Raw genomic sequence first — 21,514 nt, forward strand, 5'->3', positions numbered from 1 at the left:
TTCACAACTCTTGGATTGGACAGCTGCAAATCTGCACAATCTTGCGCAGGTTGCATGTGTAGCAAGTGTATTCTATATTTCCACAATTTCCTTTGCATTTAAAAAAAAAGATGAAGAGAGGAGGCAGATAAAATATGATTGCACTGAATTTCATTGAATATGAATATTGTGCAAATGGGTCAGCGGATACAACATCAGCAATGGAGATTGCTGGATTAATTGAATCTAATCCTGCCTACTAGCAATTTGACTGTACTAGGAGATGCATGAGACCTACAGGTAGCTGTTAGCTGGAGACTAACTAGTAGTAACAGAGAACAAATTATGTACACTTGTATCGGCTGCATCGCGCCGCGGTATCACGGGAAAGACGAAATGCTTGGAGATCTACACAGGCTTGGTGATGCCGAGCCGTCCTTCGCCCCTGAACACAAAGATGACGAGTCGCTCCGGAGCTCGGATAAACGGGTTTTTTCATGCAATAGTTTGCACTGCAGAAGTTGTAATTTTTCAGCATCAGTCACATGAAAACATGGTTAACAGCCCGCATTTGCCTCTTTCATGAAATTCTAAAGCCATAGAGGTTGCTTCAAAGTGAACATACAATCAAACATACACCGCTATTTTTATATCAAGTGGATCAAAACAAAAGGCAGGTAATTCAAAAAGAAAAAAAAGGTGCTGTGTTCTTTTTTGGGTACCAAAGTAACAGTAATATTCCTCTCAGGAAATATGAAGAATCAGTCAGCTCAATTCAAAAGTGATTTACCATGTCATTACCTTTAACTTTAGATCCTCAACTTCACTTTCCAAAGAACCAATGCGGTACTGGAGTTGATTTAAGCATTCCAGTGCTTTCAAAAGACTCGCGTCAGATTCAGGTTTTCTAACTCCAGCTACCTGTAAAACAGCATGATCAATGTTTGTCATGTAATCTGACAAACTCGCATCAACCACATGATAACATTACTTTTTAGTAAAAATATTCATACCTTCAGAATGCTGGTACATAAACTCGATAGATTTTCTGCGAGTTTGCTTCTATCTTGTTCGCTTTCCTGTTCACAGTAAAACAGATAGAATATCAGTGTCTCCCGTCTTCACACCTGGCATAACTCTTGACAAATCAAAAGAAAGTAGACGCACATCTAATTTCTTCCTCAAAAGCTCTTCTTGTTCTATCTGCTCGTATGGATCTTTTCCATCTGAAACCCTGTATCGGGCAAGCTCTTCCTTTGTACGGGCAAGGATGGCCCCAAGCTGTTGCAGCTTTGCACTTAACTCATCATTCTGCCTTTTCAACAGGATATTTTCCTCCTGTTGGATTGTGGGAAAATGCATGAGATGATCAGATAGGAAAACACCAATGCTCACAAAAGCCAGAATAAGTATCAAAAGTAATCAATACCTTTGTTTTGACATGATGATTAATTCGCAGCTGAAGATTCTGTTGTCTGGTAAGCTTCTTCACTTCATCTTCAAGATTAAGGATGATGGTTTTGTAGTTTGAATTCTCAGCCTATATTATATCAAACAGTAAATATATAACCACTAAAATTTACCATAATAAGGGGCAAACAAACATGTCCTTTCTTTTCCAATGGAAAAGTGAATTGTTTTACCTTTAGCAACTCTACTTCAGCAACCATAAAGTGTTCTCGTTGTCGTAACTTCTCTATAGTAATGCGGGCAGCTCCAAGTTCTGATTGTTTCTGGTTCATTTCGTCAAGCCAACTGTAGCACAAAATCATTGACATGTGAGTCACTATTGAGATTCCAAGAGGTCATAGATTGTGAGTCACTATAACCTACTATCGAGATATCAAGAGGTCATAGATTGTGAGTCACTATAACTTGAGATTCCAAGAGGTCATAGATTGTGAGTCATTAATCATTATAACCTACTATTGAGATTCCAAGAGGTCACTATAATCAACTGTAGCACAAAATCATTCACCTACCTCTGTCTCTCTTCAATGAATTCATCAAGCTGCTTCTTCAACTTCATCAGCTCATTGGACTGCTGAGCATTTATTTTCAGGTAAATGACTAGAAGGAAGATGAATTGCAGAAAAACTATTGCGTGGAACTTACCTCTTTAGATTGATGAGCTTGAGAAATAACGGGCTCTTTTGTCTCCATCTGTTGCTGGTTGTCAACTAGTGCCTGCAACATATCAGTGGTTTAGATGCACAATTGGAAATATTGTATGAATGTGAAGCGAGCGAATTTTTATTCATACCGCACAAGTTGTCATGTTCATTTTAACACTTAGCATATCACGAATCACATCGTGCGTCATGCTCTCTGTGGCAGCTAATCTTGCATTCAACATGAATATCTTCAAACAAAGGAGCAAAGATAGGTTGGTAAAATAATAAAAGGTAGAAACAAAACGAAGTGGTAAGTTTAGAGTAACCTCACCTCCCTTTGCCGACTAGCTGCTATGCCCTCAAGTTCCACAATACGTTGTTTTGCAGCGCTAAGCTCTTCATCTTTCTCAGAATTCACTTGTTGTACAAAGCCAATGCCAATACATTTAAATGGAGAACCTGAACCCCGAGGTTTTGAACTAATCTTCTCTTGCCTCAAAGAGCAAGCATTTGCTGAGTAATTTTCTGTCTGAACCTGTTGTGCCATGGCCTCCAGCTCCATCAACTAGGCAGATAACATTTCATTAGTCTTCTTGAGAGCTGTTAATTAGTACAGTTCTTCAAAATAAAACAGACACACAAAATGCTTACCTTCTGCATGTATTCTCGTGCTGCTGCATCAGCGTGAATGTTTATCTCTGAGATATGTGCCTTGCACTGAGCAATCTATAAAGAGAAAACAAATGATAACGAAGCCAACAATTAGGGCTACACTTATACAGTAGTAAAAAGAATGACTAAATGACAGAAAGTGAGAATGATAAAAAAAAAATTACTTTGAACTGATAAATTATTAGGAAAATATGTCATTACCTCTGATTCCTTTTCAGAAACCTCCTTTTCAAGTATTCTTATATTCTCCTGAGCACTCAGTAGCTCATTATGTATATCTCTTGGCTGCCTGCAAGAGAGTCAAGGTGATGATGTTAAACTATTGCTCTTACAGCTGTAAATATAGGTAAGTAGGTAACTGGTAACAGAACTCATAACCATGCAAACCTGGATGAGTCAGCTAAATCAACCGCTCCATCTTCCTGGAAGCTCCATGATTTTGCAGAGGGTGGCACAGCTAGCATTTGTTCCCTGACTTTCTGCAGCTCCACTTCTAGTTCTTCTCGTTGCATTTTTTGTCGTTCTGCTTCTTCCATGATGATTCCCACCTTAAGAGAAATAGCAAAAATTAATGTTGAGAAAGAAAAGCAAGTGATTAATCAACACTGAAATAGAAGTAGTGCAACTCACCTTGTTTTCCAAAGCACATACAGTACTCTCAAGCTCCTCAATTGATCTCTCCAATAACTTGACTTCTTCATCCTTCTCTTCAGCATATGCCTTCCTTTCCTCCGCTATCTGCAAAAAAGAACAATGGAATTGCAAGGGTTATACAGGAAAAAGAATACAAGTGGTTTTAAGGAAGAGACGATAAGTCAATAATCAATAATCAAGTAGGTTCCGAGCACCTGTCGAGATTCTGTAGCAATTGCTTCACTTTCTTCTGCAAGTGCCTGAGCCATTTCCAGCTTCTCTTTCAAGATAACTACCTGAGTTTCACAGCATTGCTTTTCATCCGAAAGTTTGGAGAAGTCATTCTGCAAACTCTGAAAATAGATGTTCCTTTCATTAATTAAACTTCTCAGCTCAATCAACTCTTCTTCAAGTCTCCCAGTGACTTCACTTTTATCAGCTAATTCCTCCTCCATAGTGTAACTGATCCCTTCAATATGCTTGAGTTGTGATTTCAATTCAGCATTCTCCATAGAAATTAAATTTAGTTCATCAAACTTTGTTGCTAGCTCTTCCTCTAGGGTAACAACCTTTTCATTATTCTTCAAGATTTGAGCTTCTAATAATTGCCTATCAGAAACAACATCATCAAATTCAAGCGATTTAGATGCAAGCGCTTGTTCTAAAGATTGTTTTTCTTTTGCCAACTCAATAAGTTCCTCTGCTTGATCTTTTGCTATGGATGCTGACTCCTGTAACAGGCTAAGATCAAATGACAAGCCCTTTGCTAATTCATCTTTCCTAATTAATTCAGACTGGAGAAGAGAATTCCGGGTGCTTAACTCCTCAGCTGATTTTTTAATAATGTCAAACTCATTGGATAACTTGCTCACAATGTTTCTTTGCTCATTAATGTAGCTCTGTACATAATCAGTAACCAGTTGGAAGCGGCCTTCAATGGTGACAAATAACTTATCAGCCTCAATATTAGCCACCAATTCGACAATCCGCTTTTCCTTGCTCAAAATATCAAGAATTTTCTGCTTCAACGTTTCATTCTCAGAACTCAAATCATTTTCTCTTGCAATTCTGATACTAATGGCTTCGGTTTTCAGTTCCAACTCCCTATGTATGGTTGCATGGGAGCATTCCAACACCATCAAAGCTTTGTTCTTCACATCTAAATCTGTTTGAAAGGATATGATGCTAGATTCCAAGGAGGCAATTAAATTTTTAAGTTCTGTATTTTCCTTGTTCATGGCATGCACATTTTCCATAGCTTCATCACTATTTTGCTTCAGGTTCTCCAAATCGATTCTAATCTCACTGTTCTCCTGACTTAAAGTGAAGATTGCAATATTTTCCAAATCCTGGTCAACTTTCCACAAAGTTGCTTCTGCCTTCAATCCTTCAAGGACGTCAGTAAACATAACTCTTTGTTTTTGCAGCTGTAGTTTGTGTTGCTTCAGTTCCAAAGCCAAAACAGTAGACTCGATATCCTTTGCAATCGTATCAGTCATCACCAAATCACTTCGATAATCTACGAGCCAATTGCACAAGTCAAATTCATTGCACCCTTTAATCTCATTTAACGGTATGGATTTATTCATTTGAAGCAGATTCAATTCCACAAGCATTTTTTCCTTTAATATTCCATTGAGATGCAAAGCTTCATCCAATTGGTGGCGCAGCTCTTCCTTTTCTTTGGATTCAGCTGCCAAGGCGCTCCTGTTTGTAGCATCAATCTCTTCAATCAAAACGGAGAGTTCACTATACATGGAATTTGACCGTGCCATCATTGCTTCTTCTTGTGCTTGCAAATGCAGAATCTTCTTCTCAAAAGAATCTAATCTTGAATTTAATTCGGTTGTTTCTTGTTCCTTCTTGGCAACACGAGTAAAACTGTGGTTGACGTCAAGTAATAACTTTCCTTTGAGAACACTGCACATCTCCAGTTCATTCTTGGCTTTGTCATTATGTTCTCGCAGTTTAGATATCAAAGAATTAGATGCACAGAGCCCACGTTGAAGGAAACCATTTTCTGCATTCAGCCCTGTGATTCTCTCCAAAAGAATCCCCATGTGACAGAGGTGCAAAACAGAAATGGCGCAATCTTTTCCAATGATCTCCAACCAATTATCCTCTAACCAAGTTCTAGCCAATTCTGCAAACTGCTGAAGCTTTGTCTTCATCCATTCAACATCAGAAGAAACAAATTCAAGCTTCTCCGATAACAAATTCTGCAGAAGTCTAATGTCATCTTCCAGCTCAAGAGCTAGCTCATTTGCCTCAAGTAGGCTTGACTGGAATTTCTTTACCGTAAGCTCGTAACTTTGTTCCTTCACATCCAGCAGCATCTCCAAACTATTAATCTCACTTAGCATGCCATTCTTTTCAGCAATAAAAGAAGCTTCCTTTTCTTTGTACCTTTCTACTTGGAGTTTTAAGTTTTTATTCGCATCCACCAGTGCTTTCACCGTAGCGTCTGCATCACTTATAGTTGCCTGTGCTTCTTCAAACTTGGCTATAATAGTAGAAGCCTCAAATGATTTCTGGACTGCAAGATCCTTTGCCTCTGAAACCTCATGTTCAAGTGCCTGAAAGAGTAGCAAATGTATGATTAGTAAACTTTAAACTATAAATATGCATTCTTGCATCAAGAATGTGTAGATAAGATCGTGAATTTATTAAGCGACCAAGATAAACTACAACAATAAAGCCTTTGTTCCGAGCAAGTTGGGGTAGGCTAGAGATGAAACCCGCAAGATCCAACTAAAAAGATGATGATAAAACAATAATAAATAAACATACTAGTGATAGTAAAAAAGTAAAAGTAATAACGGTACAAGGAGACCAAGATAAACTAATTCAAGAAAATCAGCATGTTTTTACAACTGTTTTAGCAACAACAAATGAACAAATTCATCTCACCCATCATGTCTGATAAGGCCAACACATAGTAGTGCTTTATGTCAACAAGACGCACATTCACATAATCCACTTATTCATCATTGGATATTGGAATTCAGCTAAAGTCACCAAAGATGTTGAACTACTCCATAGATACACTTCAGTACTTTTGACAATTTCATTATGTATATCTGAACAAAAATTTATTGATATATAAATAAAGCAAGGGTCATTGATAACTAAAGTACAGTACCAATGTTACTATAAATTCTATAACCACACCATAAACCATTCTCCTATTAGTTGTCACTTCTTGCACACTAAAAACATATCCCTACATGTGGAAGATATTGAGGACGCGCAAGCAGCGCGGCAGTAACGCCTCCAGTTGTGGGGCGACCGGCCTGGCCTCAAAGCCCGGTTCTCACAAAAAAATCCCCCCTCGCATGTGCTCCTGGTTGCGCGTGCTCCCCAAAGTGGTTGAGCGTGTAGGTAGCGACTATGTAGCACCGATACGGATACGTGTATCGGTATCGGGTCGATGCGGATACGCCATTTTTCCAAAAACTATGATACGCGGATACGTTTTACTATTTTTTTTTAAAAGTAATATAGTAGCATGAACAAATTATCTTGTTCTTGTGATGTTTCTTCTCTTTTTTCCAACAACCAATCCAATGATCCAAGTAGCCAACAGTCAATGAGTTCATTCCCCTTCCAGTTCCAGCCAGCCTCCTTATTGAATCAGATAGCATGACAATTAGCACATAGCTACTGAACATATGCAGTTCACATATATTGAAATTGACATAGCAGTTCACAATAATAAGCTATAGAGATAGAGTTCAAAGTTCATCAGTTTGCAGTTCAGGTTCTACTTAAAGCTCTATTACATAACAATAAGTCAATAACATAACAGTCTTAAGCGTATGTAGCCACTGTCGTGCATACAACCAGTCACCTCACCTACACCGGTCGCCGCCACCGGAGTCGGGACGAAAGGGAGGCGGCGCAGCTCTCTTGCGGCATGCGCCCGTGTGCGTGAAGAGTGAAGACGGCTAAGGCAGGGAACGCCAGTTCGTTCGCCTGATGTACGCCTGTTTGCGTGGAGTATCTCTCTTGGGCTGGGCCGATACGTATCGGCCCAAGTATCCCAAATCATGTTATTTATTTTTATTCTGATACTTCTCTGATACGTATCCGTCGTGTATCGGAGGCGTATCGCGTATCAGAGGCATATCCGATACGGATACGTCACCTAATTGAAGTATCCGTGTATCCGTGGGTAGCGATGCCGTGTTCGAGGGTTTCTCGACCTTAAAAAGAAATGCCTCATGGATGTCTCTCCCCGCGGGTCAAGTTTTTTCACATGTGGAAGATAAGTAGAAAGCACTACAGAAATTTTTCTAGCAAAATCCTTTCTTTCTGGAAGAGAGACAAGTCTACCTTTTTATGACAAAGAAGCAAGCCTATTGTGATAATGCAAAATTACAAACCCAAGTAAAAAAATTAAAGGAAGATAATTTTCTGTACAGTAAAATCACCAGAACCTTCTTAAAAAAAATTATGGACATAACGGCCCTACAAACGTTACCTCTTTCTCTTTACTCCATGAAATAAGTGATGCTGTAGCTTCATCATCCTTTTCTTGCATCTTCATCTCCAATTCTTTCAGCTTAGCAATGTAGTAACTTTCTTTATCACTGATATCTGAATTCAATTTAAGGACTTCAGCACTTAGATCTACAATTGTCCTTTGACTCTGGGAATGACATTCCTTCACATTTTCTTTTTCTTGTAAAAGATTAGCCATTTTAGACTGAAGCATCTGCAGTCCCTGAACTGCAGACTCCGTTTCATTACTAAGTTGGTAAAGGACCTCAGCATTTCGCTGCTCCACAGTTTGAAAGACTCCCGGCATTTTAAGATCAACCTACAACATGAAGTTAGTAAGGTCATGGCTTGAATGTTTAAATATCGCCACTCTGAATTAACATAAATATATTAATGTGAGGAACTTACTGACATAAAAGAGTGGTTTGTACGGTTCACCTTGGTACCAAATAACAAGAGCATTAGCTTACCCGATCCTCCAAGTTCAAGTCTGAATTTTGACAAACGACCTCTTCAGGGCCCACAGAGAGGCTGGACTGCAATGTATTGATTCCAACTCCACATTGATATATAATACCCTTTGCCTTCAAGACATCTGACATCAACCTTAACAAAACAGTGTTCTCTTCATTTTTCAGCCTCTCAAAAGCCTGCTCCTTGTCCTGAGTCTGACTCAATAATTGAGCTAAGTATTTCTTTGACTGGTCTAATTGTGACTCAAGGTGACGAATCTCTACTTCCATCCCCCTATGTAAAGAAACATAGATTTGTTCAAGAACCTCCTTCTGCACAAATGTTTCGATGGATTCATCCAACAAAAGCTCTATTCTGTGAATTTCCTCAATCTGCTGATTGTTCACGTGTCCTTGTTCAGATACTTGTAGTCTCAAAAGATAAATTTCTTTTTCTTGATCATTTTTTTCCTGTTGATGCACTTCATTTACAGCCTGCATTGCTCCTCTTAAGGATCTCAACTTCAAGTCCAAGTCACATCTTATATCATCTGCTTCTTTCAACCTGTTTTGAAGCTCCTCAAGTAGCTCATCTCTTTCAGATATACCACGACACATCTTCTGGACTTGATCCTCAACCCATTTTCTTTGAGAAATGGATTTGGAGATAAAGGAAACCTGATCAGAAGCTTCATCTAGCGCTGCATTTCCATCCACAAGATAACTTCCAATGTCAGCAGCTAATCTGTCCCAGTCATTAGTCAACTGTTCAATTTCCTTTTCTTTTTCCTCGATTAAACAAGAAAAGATTTCATTCTCTTTCAACACCTCAAGTAGCCTATCGTTCAACTGCTTTTTTTCTAGCTGAAGCTCGTCTAGGCTCTGTTTGGCCAACAAATCATTTTTGTTGCTTGCATCTAGCTGCTGTTGGAGTGATATCAGCTCTTCTTGTAAGCACATAATCACTTCAGTTGTTTCAACCTCCACCTGTCTACGTATTTCATCCATTTCTTTCTCAGCAGAACAGTGAGATGCCTGATCTCTTTGGTACCTTGCATTTGAGCTGCGCGCCTTCTCAAGTGAAGCTTGCATTCTTTTCAGCTTTCTCTGCAAAGGTGAATCTTCATTATCCAAACACTTCAGAAGTTGCATTTTGGGCTCTTCATTGGCATAGTATTCCTGTCTACGGTAGACATCAAGTTCATTGTTTAACCTTGAGATTTCCATATCCCTCTTCTTCAGAAGCTCTATGCTTTGCTGATTATTCTTCTTCAGCTCATCACCTAAACCAGCTGATTTTGCCTCAACTTCTACTCGGGCTGTTCTCTCTTCCGCAAGAATTGTTTTAAGTATGTCCAACTCTAGCTTCAGGTTTAATATATCTTCATTTTCTATCTTCATGAAACCCTCATCAGAACAATCTTCCATCTTTGCATGTGCGTGAGAATCATATTGGTTGAGTGATGAAAAAGTCTGTCCATAAAATCAAAAGGCACAATGTTCAGATTATTCTCGTTTTCACCATCACCACAGTGGATGGCCTGAATGATGTAAAAACACGCATAAGAAGATATTGCGTACCTCAAATACATTAGTGTGTTCCTCCTTTGAGATTTTGATAGCACTTAATTCTTTTTGTAGATCAGCTATTTCCCTGTTAAGTGATTTACTTGCTTAAATGACAGAAATTTCAACAAAGAAGAATTCACGCTAATGCTATTTATGCAAATATGACGTTACCTTGTTAGTTTTCTATTTGATTCTACGCAAACTTGCAGCTCGCTCCTACATGTTTCTAACTCTTCGCTGGTCCTTTTGAACTGAGTATGAAATGAGAAAGATAGGGAACATCAGTTCGTACATGTACATCACATGGCATAACGATTGCTGTTATTATAGTCAATATGACCCCAAAAAAAACAGATACATGTTTCTCTGGAGGGCAAGAAGAAACCTCCATAGGTAAAATTTCAGCATCACAGGCTAAAGTAGAGCGCTGCCATTGGATGTTCTGAACATAACAAAAAAAAAAGAAAGAAAGAACTTTGAATAAAATTTGTAGGAAACATAAACGAGTGCAGAAAAAGTAAAACAGGAACTCAACCTCGAATTTGGTGGAAAAGTTATTTTGGTTCTCAGTTTCTATCCTCCCTTCAAGTAATTGTGAAACCTGTCAGCACAAAGAATGCTGATTAAAAGAAACAGTAGAGTATACTTATTAGGATTACATAATTACGGTCAATATATACCTGATTTCGAAGCTCAGAAATTTCATTCAACAAAATTCCCCTCTCCCCAGCATTGTCGAAGTGTTGAGACCTATAAATACACCAAAAACAATTTACTACAGTGCAACATTTATATGTGCATGCTGATCTAGACTACATATACCTCTTCAGTTGGTTTGAGAGACGAATATTTTCTAGCGCAAAACGAGTTACTTCCGGATTTTTGTCAACTCTTGCACGAAGCAACTCAATTTCTTGTGACAAAGTTCTGTTTTCTTCCAGTAGATATGATTCAGCTGACAATTTGCCCTGAACGAGAGCATCGTTCCTGTGAATCTTCTCGTCTCGAAATTTTAGCATCATCCTAGCACACCTTGTATCCTCCTCTCTCTCGCGAACCTATGTACACATCCCAGAAACCATTAGATGTGCAATTACAAAATTTTATGAGTAGGTTTCACAGAAAATTACCAATCGGTTCAGCTGCTCAATTTCAATTTCAAGTTGCTTTACAGTATTTTCTGCTACTGACTCCCTGCGTAATGCCCCAGCTAGTGCTTCTTCCAGTGATATCAGCTGCAACAAATTTATGTATGAGTGAATCAGTTTGTAGTTTAATCTATGACTTGAAATATGGAAAGAATCGTTGCTGCAATCCAAAAAACTGAACAAAGCCTAAACTAGAGGTGTTTATCTTCATGTTCATATTGAATAATATAGAAACCTCAATAGAGTTTAAAATAAAATTAAGATAGGTTAACTCTAATGGGCATATAACATCTGAAACTAAAAATTATGGGGTATAACTGACAAAAATCTCAATGAAGACAGCTTACTTGCTTATTTGAAATTCTTAAATCTTGCAGAGAGCTTCTGTTCTGGGCATCATTACCGTCATCAACATCACCTCCGGATCTTTCAAAAATATCAGCAGTGAATGATAAAGATCTAGTGACATGTTGACGTTTGAGGACAGCAAGCTCCTCCTGATACAAGGACTTTGTATTAGTTTAGGATGATGTTATATGCAATGAAAAGTAGGTCTAAAGTTCTCCAGACATCACCTTTAGGAGACGTATCTGATGTTGCAAAGCTAGCACATCTCCTGAAGCGTCTTCATTCACCACCGCCTTGAAAATTTTGAATGGGCAAGAATTGCAAATGGTTAGTGGCCTAAGATGTTTTGGAAAGAAGATAATAAACAAACTAAAAAGGCATATACTTACATTATTTTGAATGAGCCTTGCACGCTGAGCAAACTTGAGGGTACTAAGTGTTTCATTAGCAGAACTGTATGAACACACAGAAATGAGCTATTAGGACATCTAACAAGATCCCATGCATTAGTCAAGTCAGATCGGATATAAGCTCAAAGATTCATTACCATGTTGAAGGGCTGACATTTGCAATGATCATTGTTTTTGAGTTTCCTCCAAGTGAATCCTGCATGTCAGAAATGAAACAAAATAAACTCTAGGCATCAAGGGATCAGATATAGTTAATACCAGAGTAATACGATGTGTTAAAGTTGTTACTTGGAGAAGAAATGTTAATCTTGAGTCCCTATAAGGAACATGCCTTTGTTTCCCATGCGCAAGATCAACTAAACTCATTATCACAAGACTGCAATGCACAAATCACGAAAATAATCATGGCTAAGCAATAGAACAGAGAAATTTCTTGTTATAGAAAAGAATTCCCGTCTAAAATTTTAAGTGGCAGACACGAACCCCAGTGTTGATAATGATTTGTTAATATTAACAGCTTCCTTCAGCCGCTCACCTTCAGCACCAGATGTCCTCTGCCTGTTTCAAATGGATTCTCAAGAATTAGGATTTTGCTTAGCACAATATACCATGAGAAATTGACGATATTGTCTATCTACCTTTCTGACCCAGCAAGATCAACAAGATTCAGTCTTGCAAATCGTAAGTTCGATGTCGAATCTTTTTCCCACCTACTCTCAATGATACACGTGAAAACACTGTGAGAGCGGCTACTCTCACGATTCATATTTGTAGCAGCCACTTTCCTATTCACAGAACCCTGAAGTAGGTGTTGGGAAAGTGTGATTGGTAATAAACGATGAGTTTACCAGAGAACATTCACAAGAAGAAAGATCCTAAAGCAAACGTACGTACCTGCATCAAGAGTTTTATTATGTCACTGACACAGCCAACTTCAAATTCAGTCAAATTTTCAACGTACACTCCCTTCCTTGTATCTTCTCGGAGCTGCACAATAGTTTTTTCATGCTTAGTACATATAATGGTATCGTACTGCAAGATCATATTAACTTGAAGCAACAGCATGAAAGCTTACGGGGAGGTTTGAGGAACAAGGATCAAGAAGATCTGTAATTTGTTCATTATAAATCTCCAGGAAAGAACACTTGCAACAGTATTTGAGATTCTCATCCCTCCTGCTCTCTTCTTCCTGCAATTTTGGATTACACGCAATACTTGATCATCTAGTTAGTGAGAGAACAAATTTATGAGAGAACAAATGTGGAGATTATAGTATCATGCAATACTTGATCATCTAATTAGTGAGAGAACAAATTTATTCCTTACCGCTCTAATTCTCGCAAACAAGAACTCGAAAATGCGTGGTGTCATCCCTCGGTCTAGACTAGGCCTCACTTCCAGATCATTTATTTCGCCAAGCATTGTGTACGTCTTTCCACTTCCAGTCTACAAACAATTAAAAGGTTTCAGGGCAGGAAAGCATAAAAAAAAGTTTAGAAACCAGTAAATGACAGATGAAATTGTCAAAGACCTGTCCATAAGCAAAGACGCAGCTATTGTATCCAGCCATACAGTTCTCAACCATTGGTAAACCAGCAACTCGGAAAAGAACTTCCTGCAAACACAAACTTAGCATTTAATGACAGTTCAACTACTATAAATTAGATCGCAAGCCAAATGGCATACAAGCTGACCTGATCCACTGTTTCACAAGCAACATGGTCAAATATAAAACGGGTTTCAGGCTGCCCAATCCATGTGATGTTCTGCGCACTTTCTTGTTTCAAGCATCGATTATAACTGTGCATGTTCTTCTCAGTATTATTTAGAGGGCGCACACGGATAACAACCTGGAAAATGCAAACAGGAAGAAAAAGAAAGAAAAACTCAACCAAGTCATCTGTGGGATATTCACACAATCAATAACTGAACAGCATTTTTACGACTCTACCAAATCAGAGTTAAATCAACACAAATGCTTGATTTTTAGACCAAAGGCAGGGCCCTGCTTTTTGTAGAAAGCAAACAGAAACCAAAAGAAAGAAAAACTCAACCACGTCATATGTGGGATATTCACACAATCAATAACTGAACAACATTTTTACTACTCTACCAAATCAGAGTTAAATCAACACAAGTGCTTGATTTTTAGACAAAATGCATGGCCCTGCTTTTTATAGAAAGCAAAAGAGGTCTGCTAGGGTTACCAACTTACAAGGATTTGGCATCGTAGCAACACGACAAGTTTTAAAAAGAGAGTACATACATCCTCGACATCTCTATAAGGACTTAGTATTAAATATCCAAATAGGTCGTGTCTACTGGGCCGGCCCGAGGCACGGCCCAGACAAGGCACAGCACGAGGCCACGGGCCGTGTCTGAGCCGAGCGCGCAGCACAGCGTGCCGGCACGATCCAGCCCTGTACGCATGGGCCCGGCTATTTTCTATTTTCTATATTTTTTAATTTTGTCGCTATTTTTTATCTATTTTCTATATTTTTATCATACCTTTTATCTATTTTCTATATATTTTTTAATTTTGTAGCTATTTTTTATTTTATCGGGTCGGCTGGGCCGACGAGCCGCCCGTGTGCCGTTGGCCCGCCCATGCCTGTAGTGCCCGTCGTGCCGTCGGGCCACAATCATACCCGAACCTGCCCGGCACGGCACGGTGACCGACGGGCCGTGTCGTGAACCAAGGGGAAGGCACGTGGGCCGGCATGGCACAACCCGTTACAGTAGCTGAGCTGTGCCGAGCCCGTGCCGGGTCGGTCCGAGTGGCCCATTTGGCCATCTCTGCTTGGCATCATAGCAACATGACAAGTTTTAAAAAAGAGAGTGCACACACCCTCGACATCTCTACCTGAAACACCTCTACTTGAAAGTAAGAAACTTTTATACGAACTCTAGACTTTTTGCTAAGCATTTGAGACAAAAGAGACAAAGACAAAATATCATAAGCAGAGTTAACCAATTCCTTTTTCTTGATTTTAAAAAAGAGACTCTAGACAAGTGCTTGATTTTGCCCATCGGATGCATCAACGATTTATGTATTAGATTATACACTGAAAATCAGTCTCTGCCTACCCATAATTCTGTAATCTGGAGAGTAATGAACAAACTATATGAACCTCCCCCAACAAATTTTGAAAAAATCTATGAGTTTCACAAGACAGCAGCACAATTAGCAGTAAATCTTAGAATCTTATTCACCTGTACATTGTTTTCCATCCAGAAAGAGGGGTCCTCTCTGAGTTCAAAATGCGGCACCTCTGCGGAATTCACCACCGTCCCCGGCCCAAGTGACAGCGGCGTTCCCCTCCCTGCCGCCGAGAACCCCAACACAAAACCTGACCCCCTGGGCCCACCGCTCATGGGCGGCCTCGACCCGCTCATCCCGACGCCGTACGCCGGCTTGGTCACGCTCTTCGTCGGCGTGCTCTGCGTGGACCCACTCTCCGAGGCCGCCGGCACGGCCGCCGCAGCCTTGCCGCGATGCGCACGGGGAGTCGTCATCGCACTGTACGGGGTCGCGCACCCTCCCGCCCGCGGTGGCAGCTCCTCGCCGCGGGGTGGGACCCACCCGAAACGGCTCCGAGCGGCGGACTTCTCGGGCGTCCGGAACGGGAGCTTGGAGGGCGTCGGCGCCGGCGACTCGGGCTTCCGCTTCAGACCGGAAGCGGGCGGCTGGATGGCGAGCAGCGGAGGCCGGGAGGCCGCGTTGGGATCCGTGGCTGCGACGGCGACAGCGACGGCTGCCGCGGCACCCGAGGCGTCGCCCGGCGCGTTCTCGTCGTTCCCGGCTTCCGAGGCGGAAGCCCTCGCCGCAGTGCGGCGGACCGCGCCGAGATCCCTCACCATTCTGCGCCGACACCAAACCTTCAGAACTTGGCAACAAAAAGGAAAAATCCCCGAAAAATCGAAGCTGCTCCCGAATGCTCGGTTGCTGGAAGAGTAGGCGCGGCACCTGAGCGGGGGGGAGAAGGTCGAGGCGGAGGTGGTGGCGGCGGTGAGCAGGAGGATGACGAAGCGCCGAATGGTGCGAAGCTACCGCCTCCCCTTCTCGAAGCTTCTTCTGTAGGAGAGAGATCCGTATCACACGACAAGGAAATTTCAAACTCAGATCGGGCCGCACTCGAATCACCTGGCGGAGTGGAGGAACAGGAGTAAGGACGGAACCGAAACAGCGCCGCCGCCGACCCGGCGCACCGCGAGCTGCCCCTGGCTGGTCAGTACCCCTTCTAGAAGATTCTAGAACTCTCTCCCTCCTCTCTCTCTCTCTCTCTCTCTGCGAAGAGAGTGGCTGGGTGGGAGGGGTGGGGGAGTGATAAGCAGCGGCCCGTTGGAGGAGAGAGAGAGAGAGAGAGTTGTGGGGCTGGCCGGAAGGTTCAACGGGATTTGAATCGAGGTGGAGGCGTTCGAAACGGACGGCTCGGATATGAACCTGGAAAAAGGTGGACGGACGGCTGGGATGGGATGAGGGGCGCCCCGCGAGGACGGTTCGAATTGGGGGGGGGGGGTGGGGGCAGAGTTCCTTAAATAAATCGATAGGGTTTTACTGTACCTTGTTTGTTTAATTATTATTATTATTATGTAGTTTGATTGCGATCGGGACCACTCCATGTAGCACTGGGAATCTAGGTGTACAGATCCATCTCATCCCCGCCGTCAGCCCGTGTCCAACGACTTATCTTGGTTTTAGGACATCTTCAGCAATTTTTCATTCATTTCATTTTTTTTTCTAACTCCTGTTCTCATTCTCATTCACATTCATTTTATTTTTTTCTCATCTCTAATAATTTTTTGAACAAAATTATGAAGAAAAAGCAGAGAGAATCCTACGATGAAGATAATGAACTTGAAAATTCTTTCGTAAAGAAAAACTGTTGGAACACTGAAGAGAATGAAAATCCTTTCGCGAAGTAAATATGACTCACGAAAGAAATCCGTTAGAGATTATCTTACATCTTCGTTGGGTAATCAACGGCACTGCTATCCCCGTCAACTGCATCTGATGACATAACCACACATATGTTGCACATACATATAAAATCAATAATATTATGACAGGGTTTAAAAATTTCATGAAAAATAATATAACAATGTCTACAATAATGTGCTTTTTGATATTTTTTATTCGATGTTCTTTTTTGTTAGAAGCTTAGATACTAAGCTAAAATTTTATCATTGTTCTTTTATATTCGCTTCTAATTTTTTCTAGCTTAAATAATGTGCTTGTAACCAAAGAGAGCATTCATCAAGCAATGTAATCAAAATAATATAACACATAAAATATCCGTATCAATAATAATGGGGCTCGAGTAGATGAAGAAGGGGACACAACCGACGACAGGGGAGGGAATACCAAGCTGTCGGTGGACTTGTAATGATTCTTTGCATATTTTAGTCATACTTAGATCATGTTATTTTTAATATTATATTCTTGTTTAAAATGATAATATATTTGAGACTGCCATCACATTATAATGTAGATTTTTGCAACCTGCTTGTCCAAATCACGACAAAAACGGTCCATCTTTCGCAGGGACATAAGGAACAATAAAATCACAATTATGTTGCAAAACTAAAGATCATTGATCAACGATAATAGTATGAATCATGTAAAAAATCTACTAAATTATTCATGGGCAATGCAAGAACTATTTTGGTTGGTTTTCAGCTGGCACGAGGACTTCTATTTCATTATGGGGGCGATATATGGTTAGTTAATATTGGTTGTGCTTGGAACTCCAACTTTTTAATCTCGCGAGGTCGATACGTGGTAGCAAATTTGAGACGATCATACGCCACAGGGTCCTACTGTATACCGTACCAAATTTCTGAAAAAAAGAATTTCGTATTTAATATGAGGCTCAAATTACAAATAGAATAAAAAACATGATATATTATAACTAAAAGGAATAAGTCCATTCTACTCCCTCGAACTATGTCGTTGGTCCGGTTAACCCTTAAATTATTAAACCGTCTATTTTACTCCACCAAACTATAATACCAGATCATTTTACCCCCTAAATTGGTTCCAAAAGTGGTTTTATTGAGTGGCTGCCACGTCATCTCTCTCTCTCTCTCTGTCTCTCTCTCTCTCTCTCTCTCTCCTTTCTTCTTCCCACTTGAAGCAGAGAGAGGGGGGGCAGCGTGTCCATCTGCAACCATGCGACGAACCGTTAAGACCATCACATTCCGCAAGAGAGCTTGGGGGTACTACCGTTATATAGAATATGGATGTCCCTTATTCTAAGGGCCCACATCGTCCAATATCAGTTGGCAGAAGATTTTTTCGGGACTAGGGTCTCACCACACGACTAGTCGGTACCTTCGCGACCAGGATCTTTACCACATAAGGGAATCCATCGACCAGCCTTCGCTAGTCGCGGGACAGATGCTCACCAAACCAGTCTATTCTCATTAAATGCTTTCCACTTAAATGTTTTTCTTCCCTATGCACTCCCCCTAGTGGACAGGTCATGACCAGTGCAATGGTGCCATGCCCTGATGTTACGGGACAGGCTCACAGGTGTGTCAGACTGCTTCACATTGCTTTTGCGACACCGATGATAGTACAGGGCAAATCGACTGACCAAGGTGATGTAGGCGTGAAGATGTCCAGAAGATGGGACAGGCTCGGCAACTTCATCAGAACAAAAAGGGGCACATGCGTCGTCCATTTTAAATAGTCTAAGTGTGGAAGGTTTAGCTAAGGTATGGGTCAGCGGAGAAGGGTCCACTTGTAAGTTTTCCTTCTCTCTAGTATATAAAGAGAGGAGGATCCGGTTTGTAAGGGGACGGAGAGGTACCTGCTCACAAACACTGATAACAAAATACATAGGATGTAGGCTTGTTATCCTTCGGGAGGCCTGAATTTGGATAATCCATGTGTTCTGGAGTTCATCAAAAACGCATGCACACCGCAAACGTTGTTCATGCACCTATCGACCGGTATACCCCAGAATCATTATCAGGGATTAACCCTCGACAAGGCTACATTTGAAAAAGGCTAGTCTGAAAATGCTACTTTTGAAAAGCCTAAGTCTGAAAAAGATTGGTCTGAAAAGGCTACTAATGAGAAAGCTAATTCTAAAAAGGATAAGTCTGAAAATACATTACATATTTTATTATTATGGTTGGATATGTGCGGGTAACACAAATTTGACGGTAATATTACACCATAGTAAAATGATGTATGCTGCCATAACGCATCTATAACAGACTTATGTATCTAGAAACTGAAGCCACAACGATCAATGGAGGCTAGGGCAGTAGGGGCGAGGAAGAAGGGGGGCAGGACGGCTGGCAGAGAGATGAGAGGGTTCATTTGATCCAACTAAGTATGAGGAACCTCTCTACAACTTATCTTTGCAGGATGGGAATGATTTTCATCCTCCAAGTCACATTAGGATTTATGAGCACTCGAATGAGCCTTGATCTAAGTGCTCTCATGGCTACGTGTAGCGAAAATGGTCTCATTAAGCCATGATTGTGATTTTAGTGATTAATGATAACATAGTCAATGGAACTAATATATTTATCAAAAATATATGTTAGTAGGTCTCATGGATGCAATACATGAAGAAGCCATCGCAGCCAAGACAAAGTTAGACTGAATTGTAGAAGTCTCAGGATGATTTGTCTCACCGAATGGTCCGGTGCTCTGGGTGTTGAACTCACTCGGCTATATTTGTCAAATGGGAGAGAGGCTTGGAGACCTCACCGGAAGGTTCGGTGTTTGAGTAGAGTGCTCACTGGAGCAATTCTTCCAGAGAAGGTCTTGTACTGAAGAATATGCCTCACCAGATAGTCCGGTGATCAGAATGATGAATGCACCAGAGCATTATTACTAGAGAAGGATGCAACCGCTGAAAATCGAAAGTTCAATCCATCGGATGGTCCGGTGTGAATGGAATGAACATCGGACAATGAACCGGATAATGAACAGTGCAAATGAGCAGAACAAAGTTCAAGACATCAGATGGTCTGGTGATAAAGGCTGTGTAACACTGGACCATTATTTCTAGAGAGGGTTGCATTGGCTCGGTTGGCTAAAGGCAACTCACCGGATAGTCCAGTGATGGAGTGATGTGCACCGGATAAATACACCAGAGCAATTTACACAGAAAGAAGGAAATGCTCGGATGGCTCAAAATAACTCACCGAATAGTCTGGTGATGAAAATGAAGTATACATCAAAGTGTCTGATGCTCACAGAGGTTTAGGTGGGGTTCCAACGGCTAGTTTGTGAGAGTGTACTCACCGGATGATCCGGTGTTAGTATTATTGTTCTCACCGGATTATCTGGTGTTAAAAGTTTCACAGAGCCATTGGGTTAACGGCTAGTGTGCTGGTTTGAAGCTATAAATACCCCTCTACTCGGCCATTTGAAGGTGTTGGAGTCTAGAAAAGTTTATGTACACCTGAAAAGACATACAAGCCACTAAAGTACTCAAAGTGATTATTCAAGGTGATTAAGCACACCATTAAAGAATGATTAGTGTCTATAGGTCTAGAGAGAATATTGCTAAGTGATTGCTGCCTAGAGAGTGGATCAAGAAGTGATCCAACCGTGTAACAAGTGGTACGTCGGCACCTTAGAGTCTTGGTGACTCACCGGCAAGCTTGTTGACCCTCCGACTTGATGTAGACCGGCGGCAAGTCGATTGTGCGGGGACGCAGAGACCCTTGTCTTGGTGGCTCAAGCTCTAAAGTGATTACAACAGCAAGGAACTAGAAGATAGGCTAGTGGTGAGACCTTGCCTTGGTGGCTTGGTGGCTCATCTGAGTGTAGACCTTGTCTTTGTGATTTGGTGGCTCAAGAGCCGTGACCGAGTGCTAACCAGAAGTATATCCTTTGTGAAGCTCCAACGTGGACTAGGGGTGGTATTCATGACATCGATACCATGAGAAAAAATCCCTTGTGTCGAGTTTGCTTTCTTACCTTATTTACGTTTCCATATTTATGCTTTTACAATTTACCTTTTTAGATAGGTTGCGAGTGTTTTGATCGGTAGAATAGATACATTAGATAAACCTAGAGTACATTTAGATAGAAATTGATATAAGTTTATCTTGTGTTATTTTTAGAGCCAAAATAGTTCTAAGTGTTCTAATTCATCCCCCCTCCCTCTTAGGACGTCACCAATCCCTTCACTAGGATTGTGTCGTTCAATTGTACCATTGGAGCATTCATGGGGGGCGTCGATTCTTCCGATGTCCTCTTGGTAGGGTGATAACTATATCACCATGACCATCCGTATCATTTTTTGAAAATATTATACATTGTGACCTTCACATTTCTACAGGCCTCCTTCGACAACCCTGACAACTATCAGTACATGAGATGAGTCGATCCTCCTATTCTGCAACATATCCAACATTACACCCACCGCCTGCGTGACCAAATCTTTGACTAGCAAAGGGAGGTGGAGAATATGTCAAGTCCTCCTATAGTACACCTGGAGGATCCTTTTGTATGCATCGATCCATGGTGCACTTGCTCGTGCCACAATAGGGATGCTCCTCCTCCTCCTCCTTCGTCAGCTCAATACGATGCTGGAGATTATTGGGACTCGGGAGCCTTCTCACATTTCACTCTAAATCAGTATGATTAGAACCACTATCATGACGACGTTGTAATTTGTGTATCATCCCATCGATCTTCACCATTCTACATT

At 41.0% G+C, this 21,514-nt stretch overlaps 1 protein-coding gene across 5 annotated transcripts; it reads right to left on the reverse strand.

Annotated features, from left to right (window-relative positions):
- Positions 1-143: 143 nt before the first annotated feature.
- Positions 144-16,271, reverse strand: LOC133906225 (kinesin-like protein KIN-12F). Of its 5 annotated transcripts, none has more exons than XM_062348054.1 (39): positions 15,973-16,271; positions 15,796-15,900; positions 15,042-15,690; positions 13,523-13,678; positions 13,360-13,443; positions 13,155-13,274; positions 12,904-13,017; positions 12,723-12,815; positions 12,467-12,627; positions 12,312-12,386; positions 12,117-12,204; positions 11,966-12,024; positions 11,808-11,871; positions 11,646-11,711; positions 11,418-11,567; positions 11,053-11,157; positions 10,745-10,980; positions 10,603-10,672; positions 10,458-10,523; positions 10,281-10,364; positions 10,094-10,173; positions 9,935-10,007; positions 8,372-9,826; positions 7,882-8,220; positions 3,614-5,974; positions 3,396-3,503; positions 3,153-3,313; positions 2,967-3,054; positions 2,745-2,819; positions 2,425-2,658; positions 2,243-2,341; positions 2,095-2,166; positions 1,962-2,023; positions 1,623-1,734; positions 1,409-1,519; positions 1,147-1,317; positions 993-1,058; positions 781-900; positions 144-491 (listed from the first exon to the last, which is right to left on the reverse strand). In XM_062348054.1, exons 3-39 carry the CDS (start codon positions 15,687-15,689, stop codon positions 360-362), a joined length of 8,358 nt encoding a protein of 2,785 aa, XP_062204038.1. In that variant the 5' UTR covers position 15,690; positions 15,796-15,900; positions 15,973-16,271; the 3' UTR covers positions 144-359. The 5 variants fall into 5 exon arrangements, with proteins under 5 accessions (XP_062204038.1, XP_062204041.1, XP_062204039.1 ...); XM_062348057.1 differs by having other exon boundaries at positions 10,308-10,364; positions 15,796-15,903; XM_062348055.1 differs by having other exon boundaries at positions 1,962-2,020; positions 15,796-15,903.
- Positions 16,272-21,514: the final 5,243 nt, after the last annotated feature.

This window comes from Phragmites australis, chromosome 23 (genome assembly GCF_958298935.1).
Source record: "Phragmites australis chromosome 23, lpPhrAust1.1, whole genome shotgun sequence".
Taxonomy (NCBI): Eukaryota; Viridiplantae; Streptophyta; class Magnoliopsida; order Poales; family Poaceae; genus Phragmites; species Phragmites australis.